Genomic DNA, 24,344 nt, shown 5'->3' with positions numbered 1-24,344 from the left:
CGCCCCATCCTACTCCTTTGGCTGGGATGCTTCTGGGTCATTTCAGCCACTGCACACACACATACCCACAGCTTGATTGCTAACACATGGGCTGGAGGCTCCCATCCAACACTTTGAAGGTCTCGGCCCTCGGCAGCTCGTTACACATTTTCCTGTCTCTATATTCAGGAAATGAAGTCAGAGCATTGATATAAAACAGGCTGGGCTGAAAGGGGAGAAGATGGAAATACTTGAGAGGCTGAGGCCAGGAATTTAGAGTGGGGGGCCAATGGCACAGCATATGTGTGCAAGAGAAGGGTCATGATACTGGGGGGTCCAGGAAGGTCTCTTGCATCGCACTGCACGTCCTACAGGCAGTTCGGTCACATCCAGAGATGCCAGATTCCAACCCTACCTGGTACTTTGAATCCTAGGGTAGTTTGCTTGTTGCTAGCCTGGTTTATTGCATCCAGGACTGCTGCAAAAGTTTGAGCTTGCTTCACTGGTGTTTCCTAACTGAGCCACATAACTGGCAAGGGGCAATGTGTGCTTTCCAAGAGCTGAGCTGCTAGTTCAGAGCAGAATTCCTTTGAAGAGCTCAGTAGCTTGGGTGTGTGGGTGTGGGTGTGGATACTGTGGGAGGTCACTTGCAAGTCAACACCAGAACATGCAGAGCAGCTGTAGGAACATATAGCCTACAGGACTGCATCCTACATTAGGAAATTCCTACATGACCTTATAATCTTGACCTTCTACCATGTATGCATGTAACAACAACACACATAATATAATCGGATGTGGTTATTATTGCAACGAGAAGCATGCATGTGTCATACCAAAGTTTGGGAAGGGACCGTGTCATAGCCAAACAATGTGACCAGCAAGAATCATGCGGTTCTTGTTGGACTCCAGATGACAAGCTTCAATATTCCCCAGGATAAACAGCAACAACAGGCACTTAGAAACCAGTTTTCCCCGGAAGAAGCCTAGCCTAGGTTATTTATCCCTGACATGCTATGTTTCCATGGGCAAGGAATTTTAAATGTAGAAGAACACTCAGATAAGAAACCCATTGCTGGCTGTCCACTGTTTTCCATCTCAGCAAGAGCTGCACCATATGATTTCCCTGCAGCATATAGCTAAGTTGTGAAGCAGCCCTTAATGTTCTTGTGTTTAGCACATATTAGCAGTGAAAACTGAATGAATGTTAGCATTGAAGTACCTCATTCAGAAAAAACAGGAAAGCAAATTGTTGTAGTTGTGTTCCTCCTCCCAGTGACATCTTCCTGGTGGTAAGATAACATATCCTGTGGCTTCAGGATTTGAAATGGGTAGAAATTATTGAGCAGTAACTGTAAGCCGCAGCAAAGGATTGCGGGGCAATGGACTGTGAGCCAGGTACCCCCTCGCTTTCTCCCATAGCATCAACATAAGAACCTAAGAAGAAGCCAATGGTCCATCTATTCTGGCCTCCTCTTCTCACAGATTTCTGTGGGACCTGAACATGTGCACTCCCCCCCCCCCGTTATTTCCAGCAACTAGTATTCATAAGCACTGCAGCCTGTAATCATCAGATGGGAAAGGCCTTTATGGTGCCAATGAACACGCTTGTACACTTTGAGGGTTCTGCCTGTGGTTATTAGCTAAAAAGTCAGTGCTAGAGCACATGCTTTCCATTAGAAATATTGCAGTTGCGTTCCCTGGCATCTATGAGTAGGGCTTTGGGTAGGACTGGGGGAAATCCTTGTCAGAAGGCCCAGGGAGCCACTGACCCATGTCATAAGCACCAGCTCCTGGGGGCTGGTGCGTTTCCCCCCCCCCCCTCCATTGGTTTTTTTTGGAGGGGGCTGGGCCCCCCTCACATCGGACCCCCTCAAAAATCTTGAGAAGCTGGCACCTCTGACCCACACATACCTTTCCTCTGTTCTTTCTAGGCATGACTGAGCACCTCTCTCCCAGAGATTTCTCCCCAAAACCCCGCTTTTTAAAGCTGAATCAGAGGCAATGGCAATCCTGAACTGATGCTTGCTTTGATTGAGCACTAAAGAGCGGATTTTCACCAGGGGAGCAAAGGCAAAAATGCTCAGATATAGGGCTTTTAAGTGCAGACCAGTGCCTGGGAAGCACGGGATGAAAGGTAAATGAGGATAAGCCCTTAGCCAGTATGGATGACACTGAGCTCGATGTACCAGGTGCTCTGGCTCAGTATAAGGCAGATTCCTATGTTCCTTTTTAATGCAACCCATACAGAACCATGAGAACTAGAATCTTATTTTATTTTTTGGCAGACAGAAGCTCAATGGTACCTGCTTTGCATTAAGAAGGTCCAGGGCTTGGCTCCCATCATCTTCCAGTAGAGCTGGGAAGCTGGGAGACACCCCCCACCCTCACAACCATTTAGCATAGGCAGTGGTGAGCTAGGAGAACCAATAATTTGCTTTGTCTTTCTGAATACCAGTCACCTGGTGGGTGGACTTCTGCCTTCATATCTTGCATGTGGGATTCCCAAAACCATCTAGTGGTCACTATTGAACTCTGGGGTTGGGTTAAGTGGAACCTTGGTTTGATGCAACAGAGCTCTCAGGAACTTAGGTGCTGTAGCAACATAACAGAAGCTGCAGGATCAGGCCAAGGGCACTTTGGATCCAGCATCCTGTTCTCACAGTGGTCAGCCAAATACTTGTGGGAAGCTGGACCTGAACACAAGAACTCACTGGGTGGCCTTGGTCAAGTGTTAGCCTGACTTAAAGCTCACAGTTGTTGTGCTGCAATTTGTTTAAAACAAACAAACAAACAACGCACTTTTTCATGCTGGGAAAAGCAAAGGAAATGACTAGTAACATGACCTGACCTCAATGTGATTCATAGATTTGAAAGTGGCCACCCATTTCCATGCCTATGAAACAACTGAACGGGATCGTGGAGTAAAACGCATTTCCAGAACTATGGTTCCTTGCGGGCACATCCATCATCTTATAATCTTCTATGACGTCGCCTGTTGCTTGCCTTTTCTCTAAATGAAAACATACTGGATGCTGCAACCTTTCCTCCTACTTTCAGGAATGTGTCTAATGATCCCTTTAAAAAAGCAAGTATGGGTGGAAGGGAGAATAGTGAGGCTGTCTCTGCACTTGCACCCCAGGCAGGTCCAATATTGAGAGGAAGTGTGTGGACATAGCAGGTCCCTGGGCCTGAGGTTCTCACCCCGGGGCTAATGAGTGATTTCTGCTCACTTTTCAAAATCTCCTGTGGCTACAGTGTTTGTGAGACACACCGTCTGTTCTTTTCAAACAGCAAGGAGAAAGCCCAGCAACCCTGTTTGGTATAGTCAGGACAGTAGTCAGAATTCAAACAACAATGCAGACACCATCCCCTTCTTTGCTTTTGCGGTTTCTAGTTAGATTTTGGCCCCTGTGAATTGCCAGCCAGCCTGCCTTTTCCATTTTCTGTCTTGCTGTAAGAGATCATGTTGCTTCAGTTTTCCAATAAAGCAGCCACAGTTGAATGCAGGAGAGGCTTCTGGGCTGACGGAAATGTTTGTCCCTCTTCCTGGTTTAATGGTTCCCCCTGTAGGTCATTTTAAATATACCAGTATTTTCTACTGATTTGTAATGTGGTCACAGAAAGATGCGTTTATGGGTTTAGACCAGAGCTGTCAACTTTCAGATTTGAAAATAAGGGATCAGCAGCCTCGAAAATAAGGGATCAGCAGCCTCACCTGTCCCGGGGACAGTCTACGGGATATCTAACAATCCGGGATAACAGCGGGAAACGGCGCTGGAATGAGGGAATTTCCCGCAAAAAAAGGGAAGGTTGACAGCTATGGTTTAGAATGGGTGAGCTGCTTATCGACCATCCCAGTAACACTAGAACAGCATAACACTCTCTCACTGGACATCTTATGTAGCTGAATGTTGGGGTATTCAGGACAGATGGAAGAAAGTCCTCTACCTAGAACACATAGAGGTTTTAGAAAAATCATTTGTTGTTAGCTGCCCAGCAGTCCTTTGGGACGAAAAGTAGGATATAAACAAATAAATAGCTAAACTTGGGAGGTTTTAAAAGAGGATTAGACAAATTCATGGAGGATGACGCTATCAGTAGAAGAAGAAAAAGAGTTTGGATTTGATTTCCCACTTTATCAGTACCCTAGGAGTCTCAAAGCGGCTAACATTCTCCTGTCCCTTCCTCCCCCACAACAAACACTCTGTGAGGTGAATGAGGCTGAGAAACTTCAGAGGAGTATGACTGCCCAAGGTCACCCTGCAGCTGCTGCCCAAGACAAATTGCCTCAGCCTTCTTCATGGACTCTCCAGCCTTGATGGCTGGAGATAGCTTCTGAACTGCAGTTGCTGGGAACCTCAGTGGGGAGAGGGCTCTTGTGCTCAGGCCCTTCTTGCGTGCTTCCCAGAGACATCTTGGTGGCCACTGTGCACAGAGTTTACGTGTGGGCTGTGCAATGCCCCGTCTTACTGAACATTTGTTCAGATTCGTTTGTTGGGGAGATTATGTCTTCCAGTCAATTGATCTTTCTCCCACACTTTTCCTTGTATTTCCCCACCATTCTCCTAACTGTGAATAGGACTTTCCATTTGCTCCGTGCAGAACTGTTTTTTTTGGGTTGGTGCTATGCTCCCTGCCCTTCTGGGTAGCCACTTTAAGAAATCACCTTTGGGAATGTTAGATTCTGGTTTAGAAATTAAGTGGATTACAGTTGTAAGGATTAAGTTAAAAGAAAAGTTAAAAATTAGATAAATTTAAGGGTGAGGATTTGCTGAATTAAAATTTGAAATTGGAATGCAGAAAGGGGAGGTATGAGGAGGTCGGAGAAGTAAGTTATATGAAAATAAGGGTTTGAAATTATACTTGTTCTTTTTTTGTGTTTGTTTGTATTGTTGTGTTTGTCTGTATAATTTGTGAAACTTTAATAAATATTTTATATATAAAAAAAAGAAATCACCTTTGGAACAGCATTCCTGTGTGTTTTGGAAAATAGAGGACATTGTTCACTACATTAGCCCGTGTCCTCTATTTAAAAATTCTTGTGGGAAAATATCTCAGTTTATCCACAGGGATGGATAGATAGATAGATAGATAGATAGATAGATAGATAGATAGATAGATACGGTCGGACACCAGCTTATAAAACACACTTGGGGGTACAATCCCAGAAGGAAAACAAACATTTAAAACAATGTACAACAATAAATTTAAAATTTATAAATGTGATAAGTATATAGACACTTAAAACTTTAAGATAAGCTACCACAGAGAGATGACACAGAGTCACCCATGGAACCAAGTTTGGGGATTTTCTTAATGAACTAGTTTGGGTTGGGGGGTGGTCTGCACCTACAAATCTGTACACAGAATTTGGCGACCATCTGCGTTGTCTTATGATCTTTGCCTGACAGGAGAGGGTCAAATTTTTGCTTTTCCAGGAGGTCAGCGAGCCTCACCAGCAGGGGATCAATGGGCCACAGGGATAATTTTATTACATCAAGTGAGATTGTGTGCTTTTTGCTGTTGGACAAGGGAAATCACATTAACTTGCATGCTTCTGGAAATCAAGAGCCGGTTTTGTGGCTCAACTCTGAACATCTTACTTCTCCCTGTTATGACTTATAACTAAATAAATATGATGGTTGCTAATGCTATTAGCCCCTTTACTTAAATAGAAATCAGCACACTCCACAATGGTGTTGAATGCTTATCAGGGCTGGGAAATAACTGGCGGGTGCTCTTTGTGCCTTTCAGGAAAAAGAGAAGAAATACATGTTGCCAGTGGATAATCTGAAGGTGCGGGATGTCGAGAAGGGCTTCATGTCCAGCAAGCACATCTTTGCCCTCTTCAACACTGAGCAGAGGTGCTGCCCTTTATCTGAAATTCCAGTAATACCATTCCATTTGCACATTTGGGGGTTTCATAAGGGCAGAGAATGGCAAGTGTGAGGAAAGTGAGGTCGTGGGATGGCAAGTATTAGGAAGGTGAGGGTGTAAGAGGACAGGTGTTGGCACCATGGTGGCAGAAGGCGGCAATTAGTAAAGGCATCAGTAAAGGCAGAGGATGGCAGATGTATTTACTCTGGGGATAATTAGGTGTATAAAGAACAAGGGTGTGTGTGATGCTATAGGAAAGTGTAAAAGCACTGTTTCCTAAACTCTGAAAGCCCTGCTTTCTAAGGACCAAGCAGGATTCAGGCACGGGAAATCTGTGATCAGGATATATCACATTTTGTTTTTAAAGTTCAAAGGAACTACTGGGCTCTGTGACTTTCCTGATGCAAGGCTGGTGGCTGCCTGTGGAAGAGCCAGCAACAGAATGCAATGGTGGAGAGATGCAGAAGATCCCTGGCTGCAAATGATTAACCCAGCTGAATTGCACAGAAAAGAAGTGGTTTATGCCTCACATTTATGCAGCTGGTGTTGCAAGCGAGGCCAAGGCTGAATGGGAGCCTCTCTGCACCCTGCTCTCCCTCAGTGTATGATACGAAATTGCACCCTCTGTCTGACAAATAAAACTCAGTTCAGATGATCCTCCAAATTATTATTTGGAAAACTGGGGGTTGCACCCTCCTCCATTGCTCTGTTGATTTCAGCCTACAGATGGATGCATCAGTATATTTCAAGCTCATGTCAGTTTCAGATGAGTTCTTTCTTATGTAAGTTCCACCACCCCTTGTGCAGTAATCTGCCATTAAAAATAATAATCTGTATGGAAATTTATATTTAAAGATGTGCTCTATCTCATTTCTAAATATATTTTATCCTAAAATATACCTTTGTAAAACCCCTTTTGGTCCGTTTTTTCAGCTGAGCACTATATTGCGAAATTCAGAGAAGTGCAAAATCTCACGTTCTCACATTAGACCGGTGGGTGCAAATCAGGACCCTTTATGGCAGGATTAACAGAAAACAAGTTAATGAAGCATCCCTACTGGAGCCATGGTTTGCTTGATGTCCAGACTGGGCGAATATGGCCAGGGATAACCTCCAAGTCATTTTTTGAAACTGTGGTTTGAAGAGGCTTTGCAAACTACGTTTGGAAATGGAACTGTTCGTCAGCTGGCAGTCTCACAACAAGCAGCATATAGACTGATTACTTCCTTTTGGCCCCTTTCCCTGAGATGTTTCCTAACTTGTGACTACAGATGGGAGAGAAACTCAACTCAGTTCTCAGTTAAAACCAAATCTAACTAATTCATATTTTCAGGACCAATCCACAAACTGAAACGCAGTCCTCCTTTGAAATTCTCACTTCTCAGAATTTTGCAATAAAGTTTTCTAGCTGAGTAATGTGTAGAAAATACGTATACAGTGGTGCCCCGCAAGACGAATGGCTCACAAGATGGAAAACTCGCTAGACGAAAGAGTTTTCCGTTTTGGAGGTGCTTCGCAAAACGAATCTCCTATGGGCTTGCTTCGCAAGACGACAATGTCTTGCGAGTTCCTGCTCGTTTTTCCCCCTCCCCCCTTTTTCTAAGCCGCTAAGCCGCTTATCAGCTGATCCGATCAGCAGATAAGCCGCTAAAAGCCGCTAATAGCGCTAATCCGCTAATCCGTCAATGGGCTTGCTTCGCAAGACGAAAAAACCGCTAGACGAAGAGAATCACAGAACGGATTCTTTTCGTCTTGCAAGGCACCACTGTATTAGGATAAAGCGTGCTTTTTAAAAATGCATATATGTGTGAAAATAACTTTTAAAATGTGTTTTATATTAGGTATTTTTTTTTTGTTTTCTTTTGCCCCAGGAATGTGTACAAAGATTACCGGCAGCTGGAGCTGGCCTGTGAGACCCAGGAGGAGGTGGATAGCTGGAAGGCCTCCTTCTTGCGCGCAGGAGTTTACCCGGAGCGTGTTGGGGTGAGTTGACCCACAGCAGTGACAGAAGGGTAAAGGAGTGTGGGGGTGAAAGCATCTTAGAGCAAACCATGCCTATGAAGGACACCGCCCTCCCTGGTAGGGGCAGCCATGTTTGTTTGTTCATATGATCTACTCTGTTCATGTACAAAGCAAAGAGGGAATGAGTGATGGATGTGGGAAGCCAAACTTTCCCCCAGGTTCTCACACACAGTCCATTGCCTCAGCTCCCAGCATCAGAGGTCAGCCAAATGTAGCATTACCTGTAGCAGTGGAACCCTGTGTGTCCTTCTTGTTGTGCCTTCAATTTCTGCTCATCTCAAGATCTCCCTGAACATTTTGATTGGGAGACAATAGCACGTCCCCAATACAGTGGAACCTCAGAAGCCGAATGCCTGTAAACTCAAACGTTTCGGCTACCAAACGATCGAAAACTGGAAGTGATTGTTCCAGTTTTTGAACGATTTTTGGAAGCCAAATGTCCCGCGCAGCTTCCGATTGGCTGCAGGACGCTCCTGCAGCCAATCAGAAGCCCCGCCTTGGAAGTTGAATATTTTGGTAGTCAAACAGACTTCCCGAATGGATTCCGTTCGACTTACAAGGTATGTCTGTATTTAGATTGCTCTTGGGGCCCTGTATCACCACAATGGAAGAGTCTGCTACTTGGGGGATTTCTGACATGCTGTGCTCAATGCCCTCTTTGACATGCCAAGCGCCACCACCTCTGATGCGTCCTCCCCTGTCCTTCCCATTGAGTTTTTCACCAGAGATAACCTTGCCCTGCTGGTTCTCTTCCACACAGTTTCCTTTATGTCCACTATATTAATGCTGTCTTCTAAGGCCATCTTGGCTCGGAGGCTTCTAGCAGTAGCAAACAAACACTTGAATACAGTCTCTCTCTCTTCACGTGTCTTTGACACTTGCCTTTTGAGCTGTGGAGCAGTGGCCTCTCTGAATTGCTGCCCTGTCCCCTTGCACATATAATGCCTTGCTTTGCACACACCCCATTTAAATTTTCCTCAGTTTCATCCTCTTCATCTCAGGGAGAAAATTTGTTTTGAACTGGACCCTACTTGGCTCCCTTCAGCTCCCCCCACAATCGGTTTTATAGCTACTCTGCCACCTTTTTCATTTCAAGCGCCAATGGTCTGGTTCCAACCTGGTTCAAGTGGAGCCTGTGCCTTTTGTACAGGCCTAGCTCGCCCCAAAATGTTCCCCATTGCCTCACAAATCCAGAGCCCTCTTCCTGACACCATCGTCTCTTCCACACATTGAGGCCACAAAGCTGTGCCTCTCCAGCTGTCCCTGCCCATGGAAGCCAAGGCGTTGGAGGTCCTGGCTTACAGCATCCTACCTAGCAACCTAAATTTGGCTCCTGAGACCTGATGACTGGGTTTTCCCATGTCAGTGGTGTCAATGTGCCCCACAACCACTGATTCCTCCCCTGCACTATCAACCAGGCTCTCAAGGTGATGAGCAACACCAACAAACTTCACACCAGACAGGCAGGTAATTTCCTCTCTGGTCTGCTTGTCCATCCTGCACCAAACAATCTATGTTTTTAACTATTGAATCAGCTGCTGCCAGGATCCCTCAACCCCCTAGAGAGCTTTCCTTGACACGAAAGGATAGTTCTTCTTCCTCCAAGGAAATGGTCCATTCAAAAGAAACATTCCCATCTGCCTCAGAGCGACACTCTTCTTCCTCAAGCCCCCCCTTCTCCCCTGACAGCAGAGGAGCTATCTTCAGGAGAGAGGGGTGCATCTTTAACATCCCTGAAGACTTCACCCACCAACCTCTCTGCCTCTCTTAGCTTTTCCGTGTCTTCCTGTAGCTTCCTGCTGAAAATCTTGTACCTTTGTACCAAATGTTCTGATTTATCTTTTTGTCCCCCCCCCCTTTTTTTTGCTAAAGTGCAACAGTACCTGTTCAGGTGGCAATACTGCAACAACACAAGGGACACATTGCAGGAACGCAGAATGATGTGCGGGCGTGTGGTGATCTAGCACTAAGACACCATTGTTGTGTCAGTGGCATGCTGGCCACAAAAACATCTACTAGTCTGGAAGGGCCCTCAGCAAGGCAAGAGAGGAGAAAGGTTCTGCCCCCCTCAATTGAGAAGGAATGCAGGGGGGAGGATGTTAAAATAGGATGCCCAGCCCTGCTTTATACGCAGGTGGGGTAGAGATGTGAACAGCAAACATGGCAGCTGACATTATGTTTTGTTTGGTTCTAATGGTTCTATTATTTTTATGGTTTGGTTGGTTACTTTTATTTTGCATTTTGTAGCCCGCACTGCTAGCTTGAATTGGGTTTGGTTATAATGATTTCAAAAACGGATAAATAAAATATACTTTTGTGATTACTCACAAGGTAGTTTCTGTTTGCCTGAACACTCTAGCAGTGACCAATACAGGAAGAACAGCAGCTTAGAACTAAAGTCAGTGAATGTGAACGTTAGGATAGTAGAAGTACTTCACTTCCAGATTTCCATATATTTATAAAGTATTTCAATTAATGTAAAATCAAGGAAGGAAGGAAGGAAGGAAGGAAGGAAGGAAGGAAGGAAGACAACACAATCAAAGTTTTAAATTTAGGAGCAAAACAGAGCCTGTATTTTCTAAATAAGTAAAGAGCATATAATTTAGAGGGGGGGGGGAATAAAAGCAGCAAAAAACACAAAGCATCAGTCCAAATGTTGGAGCCAGAGGGTATTCCCACCATCTAGATTTCTTTCAAATATCATTGTTATTAGTTGTTCCATTAGGATTTTTAATTTAAAAAGTGGAGTACAACTAAAATATGTTTGGTGCTGACTGTCCTTGGAGAGGACAGTGTGGACAACTGGCCTTCATTTAAAAAAAAAAGAGGCAGAGTATAATCTTGTGTCACTCTGCTTTCGTATATACAGATCATTTATCTTCTGATAAGGGACCATCTTTCCTTAGAATTAACAACTTCCTGGGCAGCTGGATCTCACAGATGAATTGTTTCGACAGTAATCCTTTTCAAGGTCTCTTTACTTATCTGAGATTCCCTATCATATTAGAGAAGAAGCAGATGTATTTCAAAACAAATTCATGCCTCTTTAAGACATGAAACAAAAAGGGGGAAATGTAAATGGCGTAACTATGAGGGGCTCTTGACTGGCTTCAAACCAGGTGTGGGGAACCTCTCCCTCCCCCCATGTTGCTGAATTACAGCCCCATTATCCTAGCAAGCATGGCCAATGACCAATGGCTTTCAACTGATGCGAGGTCTTGTGTTTCGTATAATGGCGAGTCACAGACTCATGCTGCGAAGAAGGAGGTTCGAAACTGATAGGATTACTTAGGTGGTGTGTCTTGTGGTTGTTGTTTTCATTAGAACCTGTAACAGTGGCCAAGATTCTCACTATTAAGATTCCTTGGCTTGTTGGCAGAGTGAGGTTCTCCCCGCATCCAGCTACAGGAGTTGTTATTTTCATTTTTTAGCAACGGGTCACCAGTGATGTCCAATCATAACTTTGTCCACAGGCCCTTTCCTACATTTCAGGCACCACCAACACCGTTCCCTGTCATAAGGCTGCTTATCTCCCACCCCAGACAACAGTTGGCCCTTGAAATCACCACTTGGAGCAAAAGTGCGTTTCTCCATAGGAGGGGAATTGAGGACAGGACCATGAGGGGGATGAGTGGGTGAGGAGAAGCAGCTCCCACTCCAAAAAGGACAACATGTAGTGCCTGGAGAAGAGGTGGCAGCCCTCTTCATCCCCATCTCTTCTAGATATCCCATTTACTGTACCACTCACAGCCCCCATTCCCTGCTTTGCCCACTCATTATTCCCCACTTCCTCTTCCTTCTCACAGGCTCCACACACGCACCATGTCTTCCATGCACGGAGCAGATCACTTGGTCTACATTGGATCACAACCCACCAGGCTGCCATATTGTATGACTTGCTAAGTGACTGTGGTGCCACCTTGTTGGTGATACAGTGGAATGATTCTGGCTCTGAGTCCGTCATATGCTGTGTTGTCCTTCTGAACTCTTTAAAACCCATTCTGCCCTTGTCGTGCTTTACCCCATTTTAATCAGCGTGCTTCCCTTCCTTCGCTTTGCATTCCCCTGTCCTTTGATATATTTTGTGGATGGGCTGTCCATGGGCCCTGCCTCCTTGTCCAATATTCTTAAACTAGATCCAATGTAAGTTCTGGGGGCACAAACCCTTGTCACTACTGGTAAGTAATTTTCTCTAGGAATCTATACTTATTGAGCCAGTTTTACTTTTTTATTTTTATTTTTATTCTGTTGCTTTGCAGATATTCCGTTCCAGTCAATTTTATTTGGTTAACTATCTGCCTTATCTTTGAGTTCCTTTAAACATACATTTTTTGGTGAGGTTTGCCATATTTTCAAGGCCATACTATTAGATACACCAGATGTGCACCAGATGATGCAAAGAAATACATGGATTTTAAAAAAAAGTCACATTTTTTTCCTTGTTTTTGTTTTCCCTTTTTGCTTTTTGTGCTCAAATGGCCCTCCAGGACAAAGACAAAGTAAGTGACGGCCCACCTTTGCCTGCTCTGCCCTATAGTGGGAATCTCATCGTCTATTTCTGAATTGCTCTTTTTGAATTTATTTATTTTTATTTTTTTACTTTCTTTTTTAAAAATACCAAAACACCCTTCTGTCTCCATGTCCCAAAAGACATGCATTCCTCCCTTCCTCTTCTCTGCACTTCCTGCCACATTTGCCTGTTTAATTTCTTTCCATTCTTCTTGCTTCTGTTTTCCTTTTACTCGTCTTGAGTGTCCTTGTCTTTGGAATTTGATTGCCCAATTTCTGAGTTGCATCCAAACGAGCCTTTGCCCCGTCTTGGGTTCTTGTTTTTAGAGTCTCTCCGCTTCCTCATTGTCCCGGTTTCCAATCCCCTTCATCTTCCGTTTCCAAAACCGCAGTGATGCTTTCATCAACCATTTGTGACAAAACCACAAAGGAAGAAAGTTGGGTTGGGGGTGGAGAAAGAGACCTGAGCTGAAAGAACCTTCCTCTGTGAGAGACTGTTGCCGCCCCAAAAAAATCTGTCTTCACTTGATGCCCCGGTGTTCTAGGGAAGAAAATAAAATGAATGATCAAAAGGAGTAGGTGGGCACCCTAAGTATGGAAACAAGCATTGTGCCACACAGCTGTTGGAAAAACACCCTGGGGGTGCCCCTTCTGCAGCCCCCAAACTCCGAGTGTCCTCTGGTATGCGCAGCTCTGGAAAAGGCATTTCCCTTCTTCTCCAGTGCGCTTCAGCAGCATATATCAAATGATATGTGCACACTAATCTTCTAGCAAAACATCAAGAAGCATGAGACTAATCTACATATTTATTCACTCACTATGTACAGACAAAGGAGTCATGGCGTCCTCTCTCTCCAGCTCCGAGAGGGAAACAGAGGAGCAAGTAAAAGCAAAAGTACAGTACAATAATACATACAACGGAAGAGATAAGACTGTCTTCCGTTCCCACACTCTTCCCAGACAGGCATGTGATTTACACCAATCTCACCTGCAGCATCGGAGGCATGAAATACTAACATCCTCCCCCTTTTCAGGTAACCGATGCTGCATAGGCTAACACAGCAGTAAGTGAAGTAAACATACAGTTGTCATACGCATAGTATACCCCTGTAGTACCTGTCCCACTTGTGGGACTACTCGCCACTGGACTGGCCTCATGCCTGACCACCTTGCACTTCTGGGTACCTTCCTTCCTTGGGACTAGAGCCCTAGCTCTGTTCCTGTCGTGGGCTATAGTGGGGCGAAGAACCTGTGGTCTTTTAGATGTTGTTGGGATCCAGCTCCCACTCTCCTTGAGCGTTGGCCATGCTGGCTGGAGCTGATGGGAACTGGAGTCCAACAACATCTGGAGAGCCACAGGTTCCTCTTCCCTGGATTAGACCCTACTTCATCATGTGCATAAAGTGTGTCCTCATCTGGCAGTTTTATATGGGTAAACTGCTGAACTAGAGTTTGTCAGCAAACGTTGATTCCTGATTTGTTTAGGACTCAATCAAGATCACTGACTTCTCTCCCAGTACAGATGTTTTAAATGAGCATTGCTGAAGATTGCATTATTGCCAATGGCTGCTGCTGTGAGCTTCCCGTGGGCTTATCTTCTATATATGTCTAGGCTTCGTATAGAAATGCCACAGAATTGTCTCCTCCCTTTCATGGCCTCTTGAGAATACTTATTTCAGCTTATCTAATCTAGCTATCTAACCATTTAACACTTTGGGCAAATTCACAGAAATTGGTGTAGGTGGCTTCTAATCTCTATAGTGTTTTATAGGCAAGGCGAGCCAACATAAAGCTCATTCATTTAACCAGAAAGCATCCTCTCGTGCATCTATATGTAATAAAATAACTAAGGAGTATTGTAGGAGATTCTCCAAGCTCTCTCGCTCCTGCTTTGGGAAGGGGGCACCTGATTGGTCAAGCTCTAGCAGCTCAGCATCCTCACATCCCCCTCCCAAGGCTGGAATTGAGAAGAACCAGAGTGAGGATCCAAAATTTCTGCGGTGTGTGTGTGTGATTTGGATATACTGGGAAATTAGGTAAGAATGAGACCATCAGCTCTGAAGTGACAAGCCCCATGTCTTCTCATGGTGTTTCATCAGTTCCTCAGCCCTTCCCTTTTTTTGCCCCTGGAGGTGTGGCGTGTGTTTGCCTTGCTAAAGACACAACCTGTTTCTTCAACATCCTACATAGGCCAGTGAGTCGGAAGAGAATGGATCTGACAGCTTGATGCATTCCATGGACCCTCAGCTGGAGAGACAGGTGGAAACCATCAGGAACCTTGTAGACTCCTACATGGCCATTGTCAACAAGACCATCCGTGACCTCATGCCTAAGACCATCATGCACCTTATGATAAACAATGTATGTATCCCATCAAACAGTCTATGGGACTGCATGTAACCTAGGACAGTGGAGGCCCAATGTGAGGTAAAAGCTAGAATGGGAGACTAGGACTAGGAAGACTGGGCCGTTGGCATGCATATTGTATTAGGAAAAACAGTCTTATATAAATGCTTCATCAAAAGTGGGTCCAGCTGCATTCAGTGGGATTCACTTCCTGTTAAGTAAGCATAGAGTAGCAAAAATAGATGCTTCATATTAGACAAAGGGGCCTGGAATATCAGGGTAAGGTAAAGGTAAAGGGACCCCTGACCATTAGGCCCAGTCGTGACCGACTCTGCGGCGCTCATCTCGCTTTATTGGCCGAGGGAGCCGGCGTACAGCTTCCGGGTCATGTGGCCAGCATGACTAAGCCACTTCTGGTGAACCAGAGCAGTGCACTGGAACGCCGTTTACCTTCCCGCCGGAGCGGTACCTATTTATCTACTTGCACTTTGACGTGCTTTTGAACTGCTAGGTTGAACTGCTAGGAATCTCAGGGTAGGGGCTACCTAAAAAGTGGCCTAGGCAGATAGCAGTTTAAATGTTTATATTGCAGATCTACTCTGAATGGTGACTGCCTCTGTTTCCCCCTTTGGTAGACAAAGGACTTTATCCACTCAGAGCTGCTGGCAAACCTGTATTCCTGTGGAGACCAAAACACACTGATGGAAGAATCAGCCGAGCAAGCCCAGCGGCGTGACGAGATGCTGCGCATGTACCATGCCTTGAAGGAGGCACACCACATCATCGGGGACATCAACACCACCACCATCAGCACTCCCTTGCCTCCGCCGGTGGACGACTCCTGGCTGCAGGTGCAGAACATACCGTCCGGACGCAGGTACCCGAGGCTCAGGGGGAGGCCCCTGCAGACCTTCCTGAGGCCTCTTTTAGCAACTTAGGTGGGCCCCACTCCTGGAATGGGAAGCTTGGGCACTGGAGCATTGCAGTTCAGCAAAGCAGCCACATTTGTGCTCACAAAGCATCGCAGGGGTCGCTGGGGCCTTGGTGCTCACCCAGCGCACAAAAGGCTTGTGGAGGATGGAGGTGGATGGCAGCCATGGGCGCAAACTTGAATAAAATGGGGGAGGGAGGTAAGCCCCGTCCCGCACAATTGATCACAAGACATGCTGTACACACACGATTGTACATCCACTTTGTGGGGCTCAGCCCCTTCAAATATTTTATTGGGGCCCCTGAAGAGATCTCGGTCCCTAGGAGGGATTGCTACACATGGTGTGTACACGATCCTCACACCTTTGCCTCAGGTAAACAAGTAGGCTGTGGTAGTGTTGCAAATCCTGTAAACACTACTGCAGGATTTGTACCTACTTGGCAAGGGAGACCAAGAGGCAAAAGACATATTCACCAAATACATGGGCGCCTCCCTCCCTCAAAATGCTGCCATCTCCCTTGAAAGTGGTTTTGTCTCTAGCCTGAAGGGTTCTTTAAATGTGCCAGAGCACCTTGTCATCCTGTGGGCCTGCCGCGGCAGTGAAACCCTCTGTCTGTTCAATAGGTCTCCCACATCCAGCCCTACACCTCAGAGGAGAGCTCCTGCAGTCCCCCCAGCCAGACCTGGATCGCGAGGCCCGGCTCCTGGACCACCGCCTGCTGGTGGTCCCACTCTGGGTGGTGCTCCTCCTGTGCCCTCTAGGCCTGGGGCCTCCCCTGATCCTTTTGGGCCTCCCCCTCAGGTTCCATCTCGGCCCAACCGTGCACCTCCCGGTGTCCCCAGGTAAGTCTGGCTGTGCAGTGGGTGGGTGGGAAGGGGAAAACAGGCTCTGGCCGCCAGCTGCACGAGAACCTCATGAACCTCAGCCCACTTCCCAGGGAGTCAGGCCCATTGAACACAGCGAGGATTCCTCCAGAGTAAATATGCTTAGGGTTGTGCCATTATGTGCCTCTCCCGGTGCTCAAGGTAGTAACTGGATTCCCCAACTGCTGCTCATGAGAACCTGCTCATTCTTTGCATGCTGAGCTTCCCTTTGGGAGAAGATATTGGGATCTTTTTTATCCTTTGGTGGATCTGAGGAAAAGGTGGTTTGGGAGATCACTGGAGGCAGCAGCACTGCCTGGAGTGGTGTGCTGGTGTTGAAGAAGATCTGTCATAATGGCTAGGTGCAAGGGCCTCGTTAGGGAGAAAGCCTAGGACAGTCCTGGCTCCTATAGTAGGCCTCAAATCACCTTCTTCCACCATTTTTAAAACTTTGCTTAGGTTGTCCATCCTGGCAGCCAGGGAAATGTGGGCATGGTTATAAGGAAGCACGTTCCGAAATTTAGGAGAGGCCAAGTTCAGTACAAGCAGGAACTACTTATGCAGATTTCATGTAAATCTGTCTCATGAGCTACTGCCCCCAGACCTTTGAGCGCCTGGGAGCGCAAGATGTAAGTGAGAGAATTCTAGAGAATTTCTTACTAAGCATTTTCTATCCTTTTCTGATGCAGGGCTTTCAGTCAGAGTAGGAAGTCACTTCAGTCTAGAGTCTTAGGGCTTTCTTGTGTGACACCACTCCACCTGTCCAGTGGTTCTTGCAAGAAAGAAAGTGTTATATTATTGATTGATGAGGAGAACTGTATTTCACCCCCTTTGTGATGAATTTCCAAGGTAGAGAGCCCCATAGAAACAGACCCCCACTCCAGCCAGAGCAACCAGGTCCTCCCTGGGGGAAACATGGTTCTGCCAACTTCTCTTTCTATAACATGAAGAAAGTTTAGCCAGAATAAGATGTTGCACTTTGGACCTGGCGTGCAGAAGACTACAACTGAGAATGATAGCAAAACTTGTTTCCTATAGAACAGCACCACGGACTTTTACGTGAAGATCAGTCCACAAACGAGTTCGGTGGAGGTACTCCCAAGTAAATACGCATAATTCTATGCATGTTTACCAAGAACTTAGGCTGCAGTCCTGACCCACCTGCCTGGAAGTAAGCCCCATTGACTTCAATAAGACTTACTTCTGGGTAAATATGGTTGGGAGACTTGCACTGCTAAGTCATACAATGGGAGCATGACCTGTGGAATGCGGTGGGCCTTGATTAACAAACAGACATGTAAAAGACCAGGCTGCTGCACGTGGTTTTGTGTGTCTGGAAATACTTTGTTTTGCAAATGATACAGAAACATTTGGGAAGAGTTTTGTTGCTGATATTTAACTGCTGATCTTAAGCAAAAGAAGGCTGTCTTTTATTTATTTGTTTGTTTGTTCATTGTTTGTTTGTTTGTTTGTTTGTTTGTTTGTTTAAATAGCAAGTAGCTGTCCAGAGCTGGTATTGGGGGTTTTTTTTATGTGTGAGTAGGGAACTAGGTATAAATGCTTCATTTCAAATAGCTGAACTTGAGAAACTGCTGTGGGAAGATTGTCGATAAAGCTTTTGTTTCAGTGTTGCTTCCTACTGAGAAAGGCTGCTCAGGGTGTCTTAAAGGAGTTGGCTGGGACTTGCCTTATCCTCTTAATTAGCAGAATTTCCTGGCAAAGCCCTTGACCTGAGTTGAAAACATGGATCAGGACTTTTCTGTCACTGAACATGAGGCTGTTTGATCACATTAACTTTTACTATGCTCCTGTTTTTTTGCACCCCTTGAACAGTGAGAAGACTTAAGTCATTAGCAATTCACCTGACCTACAAACTGAGCAATATTGGTTTAACAAATCTCAGGAGTTGCAGTTTGCTGAGAATACTCTGCTGAGGATTCCCCCATCACCCACCTCCTCAACTATATGTCCCAGGGCAGTTTCCTCGGAAGAAGGAATGGCTATTTAACCAGTTTAAGTCTGTGGTGCAGATACACTCTGCCATGAGGCAGAGTGAGGTGGATTCCTCAGGTGTCAGGAAAACTGCATGTAGCCTGCCCTGGGCCCCTTAAGCCAGCTCCCTGCCCTTTTGTGTAGGAGATGCTGCCCCTTCACCAGTGGCAATGCAAGATTTAGCTGTGTTCGTTCTGCTTGATGATTCAGGCAGCCAGGTTCCATTTGCTGTACCTTCACATTATCGTTTGAAGTAAAGCACAAAACCTAGAAAATTATAATTTCCCCAATCCCAGCTCTGGGCTGTTCAGCTGTACCACTCTTACATGTGTGGACATACTTGTTACAGGATGGAGTCAGAGGTAAGTCCAGAGAGAAATCTAAGCTTTGCAGTGCCGAGAGGAAACCTCCACACTTTCTGCCTGCAGCTCTCATGCAGGCATCGCTCACCCAGAGGTTTGTGGGTGCCTGTGAGTGTGTCATAAAAAGAGCTGACACGTGCAGCTGCAGCATATCCTTAAGGACTTCGCTGTCTGTGACAATTTGCTGTGTAAGTTCATGGGTGCTGCTGTGCGTGAGAAGGCACCCTTTCTGGGGAGGGCCTGTCTCTCATATTGATATCTGATTGTAAGGGTTTATAGACTGGTCACTGCCTCCGACAGCCACTTGGGTACAGGACGGTGCTTGCTGATAATGACCTTGCCTGGCTGAGTGGGGCCTTGTTCCAACCAGATATTTGCTCTGCAAACACACCACAGATCTAGATTAGGATCAGGCATGGACGAGCCTGGAGAAGGTGCAGGACACTGACTTATGTGTTGGTTACAATAATAATAATAATGAAGAAAAAGCAACACTTTGGCATGCAAATGGTTAGTTATACCCACCTGCTTTCTAGATGCGCAGGGTCTTCTCCGCAGGCCCAGTTCCTTGTTTACAGCATCCTTTGGCCAGGGCCTGTTACCATGTGCTGCTGCTGCTGCTGTCTGTATTGTTGACTGTTCTTGCTTCTCTCTCTCCTTGCTTCTCTCTGCCATTTTCTTCTTCCTTTTCCTTTTTTTGAATTCAGTTATAATCTGCTTTGCTTTCTGCTGCTTTACCTCTGTGTGCAGTTCTCCCTGTCTCCCCAACACATTTCTCCATTGCCATGCGCTCTCTCTCTCTCTCTCTCTCTCTCTCTCATCCTCATGGATTATATATTCTATATACAGGCAGGCTGAAATGAATGAGGTTTTGCTCTCTACTTCATCTCCTCTCTGACTTTTATCTCCTACACAACGCCACATTTCCCCCTTGTAAATGTTTGGTTTCTGGGCCTAGGGGCACTGCCAGGCAGCAGCAAAGAATAGTGTAAGGAAAGTGTGTGTGTGTGTTTGCACACACCTGACTCCTAAGAACCACACCTCTGATCGCCTGTCCATCTGACAGCGAATGGGAGACATTGTGACCCAGGCCATGTGATCCAGTCAGCTTCCTTCTGGGGTCCCTATTCCTTCCTTGCCCTGAAATGCTTCACCTTTTAATGTCATCAGAAGCTGTTTTGTGGACACTTAGAGCATGGGCATAGTGGGGGGGGGGAGGGGCAGCTGCCCTCAAAAAATCAAGTAAATAAATAAAAATAACTAATTGCGTTGCAGATAACATTCCCCCCCCCCAACATAAAGCCTGCCCTCCCCAATAAATCCTGGCTATGCCCATGACTTAGAGCAGGCTTCCTCAACCTCGGCCCTCCAGATATTTTTTTGGCCTACAACTCCCATGATCCCTAGCTAGCAGGACCATTGGTCAGGGATGATGGGAACTGTAGTCTCAAAACATCTGGAGGGCCAAGGTTGAGGAAGCCTGCCTTAGAGGGGGGGGGCATTTCCACAATTGCACAGAAGTGGGTTTTGCCTGCATGACTCTTCCTGAACCTCTGGCAAAATGTCTAGGGGCTGCCAGAACTGGGTGGGTCAAGGAAGGGGGTGGGAGCTTGTTGTTTGCATTGTTCAGCTGAAACATGAAAGTGACCAGTCAGATCAGGGTGTATCCAGTGAAGTCCTACTCAGAGCAAGCCCATTTAAAACAGTGCACCTAAGTTAGTCCTGCCCATCAGTTTCAATGGGTCTGTTTTGAGTAGGACCAATAATACCATATTTACTCGAATCTAATGCTTACCTTCTTGGCCAAATTATGTTGTAAAAATTAAGGTGTGCATTAGATTCGACGGCACATTTACATTTGCCAGCAAATACTTTTTTTGCTTTCAACGTTCTGAACATTGAGGTGCACATGAAATTTGATGGTGCATTAGACTTGAGTAAATACAGTAATTTTATTATTTGTACCACACCCATTTGGCTGGGTTGCCCCAACCACTCTGGGCAGCTCCCAACAGAATATTAAAAACACAAGAAAACATCAAACATTAAAAACTTCTCTATACAGGGCTGCCTGCAGATGTCTTCTAAAAGTCAGATAGTTGTTTATTTCCTTGACATTGGATCGGAAGACGTTCCACAGGGAGGGCGCCACTACTGAGAAGGCCCTCTTCCTGGTTCCCTGTAACTTCACTTCTCGCAGGGAGGGAACAGCCTGAAGGTCCTCGGAGCTAAACTGAATGATGGAGTGGAAACGCTCCAGGTGTACTGGGTTGAGGCTGTTTTGGGCTCTACAGGTCAGCACCAACACTCTGAATTGTGCCTGGAAATGTACCAGGAGCAAGTGTAGATCATTTAGATGCTTCAGGATACATTTAGCCTCTATTGGATACAACCATTCAGGGGCGTCGCAAATATATCTTTTGGTCCTCCCTGGGTGTCATGCCGGTTTGTGTGACAAAATCCCCCTGGGTGGATCGGCGTGGTGGTGCTCGCACTCCCGGCGGACGGATTTCATCGTGAAAATCCACCCGCTGATAACGCAAATATGCCCGGCAATCAGCCTGGCACCTTCTGGCGGGTGGCACTCGCGGGCGGTTTTATGCGATCGGCGGTCAGATTTTCACGATATTGGCTGGCGTATCAGTTTCGTGGCCAACCCTCCCTAAAAGTCATCCCTTTGGGGATGGGTGCCAGACACTCACTTTGGGGTGGGTCACCCACTTTGGGGTACCCTAAAAACAGCTCAACAATTTTGGGGTGCCCTCTCTAAAAATTGCCATGTGGGGGGGTGTGACAAAAAAAATTCCACACCAAGTACCAGCTGACCTTGCTACGCCTCTGCAACCATTCATGTCTCAGAAAAAGATATATACGGTATGAAATTTTGACAGCGTCCAGGAAAGTAGACCTGTTAGGCTGTTGCATTTTAAAGACAGTCTTATAATACATTAGAGACCTAACACAAACTTTTTCTGGACCACAAGGGGACTCAAATGTCCACAAATATTTATGCTACAGCAATATTTGTTAGTCTTTAAGGTGCCGAGGTGCTGATAATACTTGAGTGGCTCAGCTCAAATGATCTCCAAGTGTTTCCAGATTCTCTCTCCCTCTTTCTCTCCCCTCCCAACTCTTTTATTCCACTCCGTCGTTGGCCCACTCCTACTCCATTGGTCAACAGCCCCCAGATGGCAAGTCAGTCCTCCTTGCTCCATCTCTTGTATATAGAATAAGAGAGTTCACGTTGGCAGTTGGGCTTGAGTTTGCTGGCCACAAGTGAACAGACAACCATCTTCATTTGTTGCTGTTCTGTTTCTTCTTCTTCTTTGTTTTTCTTCTTTTAACACAAATTTGGCCTTCCCACATTGCGCGGGGAATACTGAAGGGGGGCCCAGCATTTCAGCCTTTGAGCTACACACGTTTGTGTGCATGTGTGTGTGTGTGTGTGTGTGTGTGTGCGTGCACTTCATCAATGGGTGTCAAATCTTTGTTTGCTTTCTTTGAGATGTGTGCGTGAGAGAGAAAGCCTGTGCACAAGAGTGTAAAGCCTGCACCTTGTTTTCTGTGTGGAGTATTTTGGGGTAGATCAATATTTATACAAATGCCAGGTGGTAAAAGGTTGAGCACACGTAATAATTATTATTAAGGCTGCAACCTAAAGAAATGAATTCTAATAAGACATAGGACTTTTGAATTGGTTATTTGTTGATTAAGTGCACATAAATTTACATATTATTTCTGAAGCAAGAAACATCCCCTCTTTATAATTTTAGATGATCCATAGGTTGTAGCGGACATCATCTTAGAAGAGTCAGTCCTACAAGATGGAGAGAAAGGGGAGGCATATATTTTTAAAGATGGCACTTGCTGTTTGCAGTTTTTATAAGTGCTTGCATATGTTTAGAATTATCGGCAGCCATGTTAACTGGGGACAGATAGTAGGTTAAGGCTGCAATCCTATACCCACTTACCTGGGAGTATGCACCAGTGAAATACTTCTAAGTAGGTATGTGTAGAATTGCACTGTAAAGGTCTTTTTAACAAATTAATTTACAAGGTCTATGAGCAGGGCTGAGGTGCATATGTTTGCTTGTGTAGCCCTGAAGCTGTGGCCTTGTTGTTACCCAAGTGTAAGATGCTGTTGAATATAACCTTACACCTGACAACTGTTTGGTGCAGCGATGGGGGAACCTGTGACCTTGTTGCTGGACTGCAACTCCTATCAGCCTCAGCCAGCATGGCCAACAGCCAGGAATGATGGGAGGTGGAGTCCGTATGCACCTGCCGGGGGGGGGGGGAGGCTTCAATCTAGCCACCTCTGGTTTAGTGAGATGGTCCAGTAATCTGAAGAGGGCAGCTTTGACAAGGGGAATTTTCACACAATATAATGAGAATAGTCCCTGTTTGGGCATGTGCGTGAGTAGTCTTAGTTCTGAATGTGTGAGAATGCAGCTTCTGCGTTTGATTGAGAAAGGAAGTCATTTGCGTTGTAAGTACCTTAAAACACCTTATGTGTGACTTGTGGGAGAAGGCTTATATTCTTCCTGAAGTGCATTGCTGCCAGACAGCTGTCTTCTAGGAATCACCCCATCTGAGCAAGACAAGGGAATCAGTTTTCCTGCACTAGCAAGATACTGGGGTGCAAACTTTATGGAAAAGAACAGCTGACCCTTCAGATGTTGATGGACTCCAGCTCCCATCAGCCACAGCCAGTGATCAAGGCGATGGCAGTTAAAATACAAAGATCATCAGGGGGACACAGAAGCTGTACCTTTCAAATAGACATTCATACCTTGAACGATGCAATTCTGGCTGTGGATCTGCATTCACTCTTATTTGGAAAGACGTGCAGACTTCCAACCTGGATTCAGTTTGGGAGTAACAGTTTTGCCTGTTTCCAGTAGATGTCAGAGGGCTGATTGGCCGTCCTTTGTACCAATCCTGGAATGTCTCTTTTCCTCTTTAGCCAGCTGGCTGTGCAAAGTGCTGATTGGCTGACTCTTGTGGCACTTCCAAAGTCAGTCCCCGGCCACCTGAACAACATTTCCACTTAAAAAACAAACAAATGCACTGTTTGGTTTTTAAGGCGTGGAGTAAACATTTTAACTAGACAAGTGAGTTAGGTACCTGGGGTGGGGGTGGGGAATGGTGTGGGTTTTTAAAAGCCTCCCTGAAATGTGGAGGGAGGGGCAGAGCTATATGCTGGAGTCTGCTTGGCAAGGCATCCAGCACATTTTGCTGCCTCTGGTGAAGAACCAGATGGCTCCGTCCCCCTCCCCATTTGCCCTCCGTGTATAAAAGTCAGTCAGGCTGCTAGTTAAGTCTTATTTATTATTTTTAATTCATAAAATTTATACAACCTTGATTGTAAAAAACAAGAAACAGATAAACCTCAGAGTAGTTTACAAACAGACTAAAACAATAAAATGGGGTAAACAAAAAAAAATATGACTCATTAA

The 24,344-nt window shown here is 45.7% G+C and overlaps 1 protein-coding gene across 17 annotated transcripts in view; it reads left to right on the top strand.

The window, feature by feature from the left end:
• DNM1 (dynamin 1) overlaps positions 1 to 24,344 on the top strand; it is a 130,415-nt gene that overhangs the window by 97,223 nt on the left and 8,848 nt on the right. For 11 of the 17 annotated variants that reach the window (XM_083485823.1, XM_083485818.1, XM_083485820.1 and 8 more), the window contains 5 exons: positions 5,737 to 5,846; positions 7,731 to 7,842; positions 14,581 to 14,751; positions 15,372 to 15,613; positions 16,292 to 16,510. In XM_083485823.1, the coding sequence (XP_083341949.1) occupies positions 5,737 to 5,846; positions 7,731 to 7,842; positions 14,581 to 14,751; positions 15,372 to 15,613; positions 16,292 to 16,510 (854 nt within the window). Of the gene's footprint in view, positions 1 to 5,736; positions 5,847 to 7,730; positions 7,843 to 14,580; positions 14,752 to 15,371; positions 15,614 to 16,291; positions 16,511 to 17,569; positions 17,610 to 24,344 lie in introns of those variants that run through there. The other 6 variants (XR_014521573.1, XR_014521574.1, XR_014521575.1 and 3 more) reach the window with 3 other exon arrangements.

Source organism: Podarcis liolepis, assembly GCF_965112155.1.
Source record: "Podarcis liolepis genome assembly, chromosome: Z".
NCBI classification, from domain to species: Eukaryota; Metazoa; Chordata; class Lepidosauria; order Squamata; family Lacertidae; genus Podarcis; species Podarcis liolepis.
This window is presented reverse-complemented; position numbering and strand designations above follow the sequence as displayed.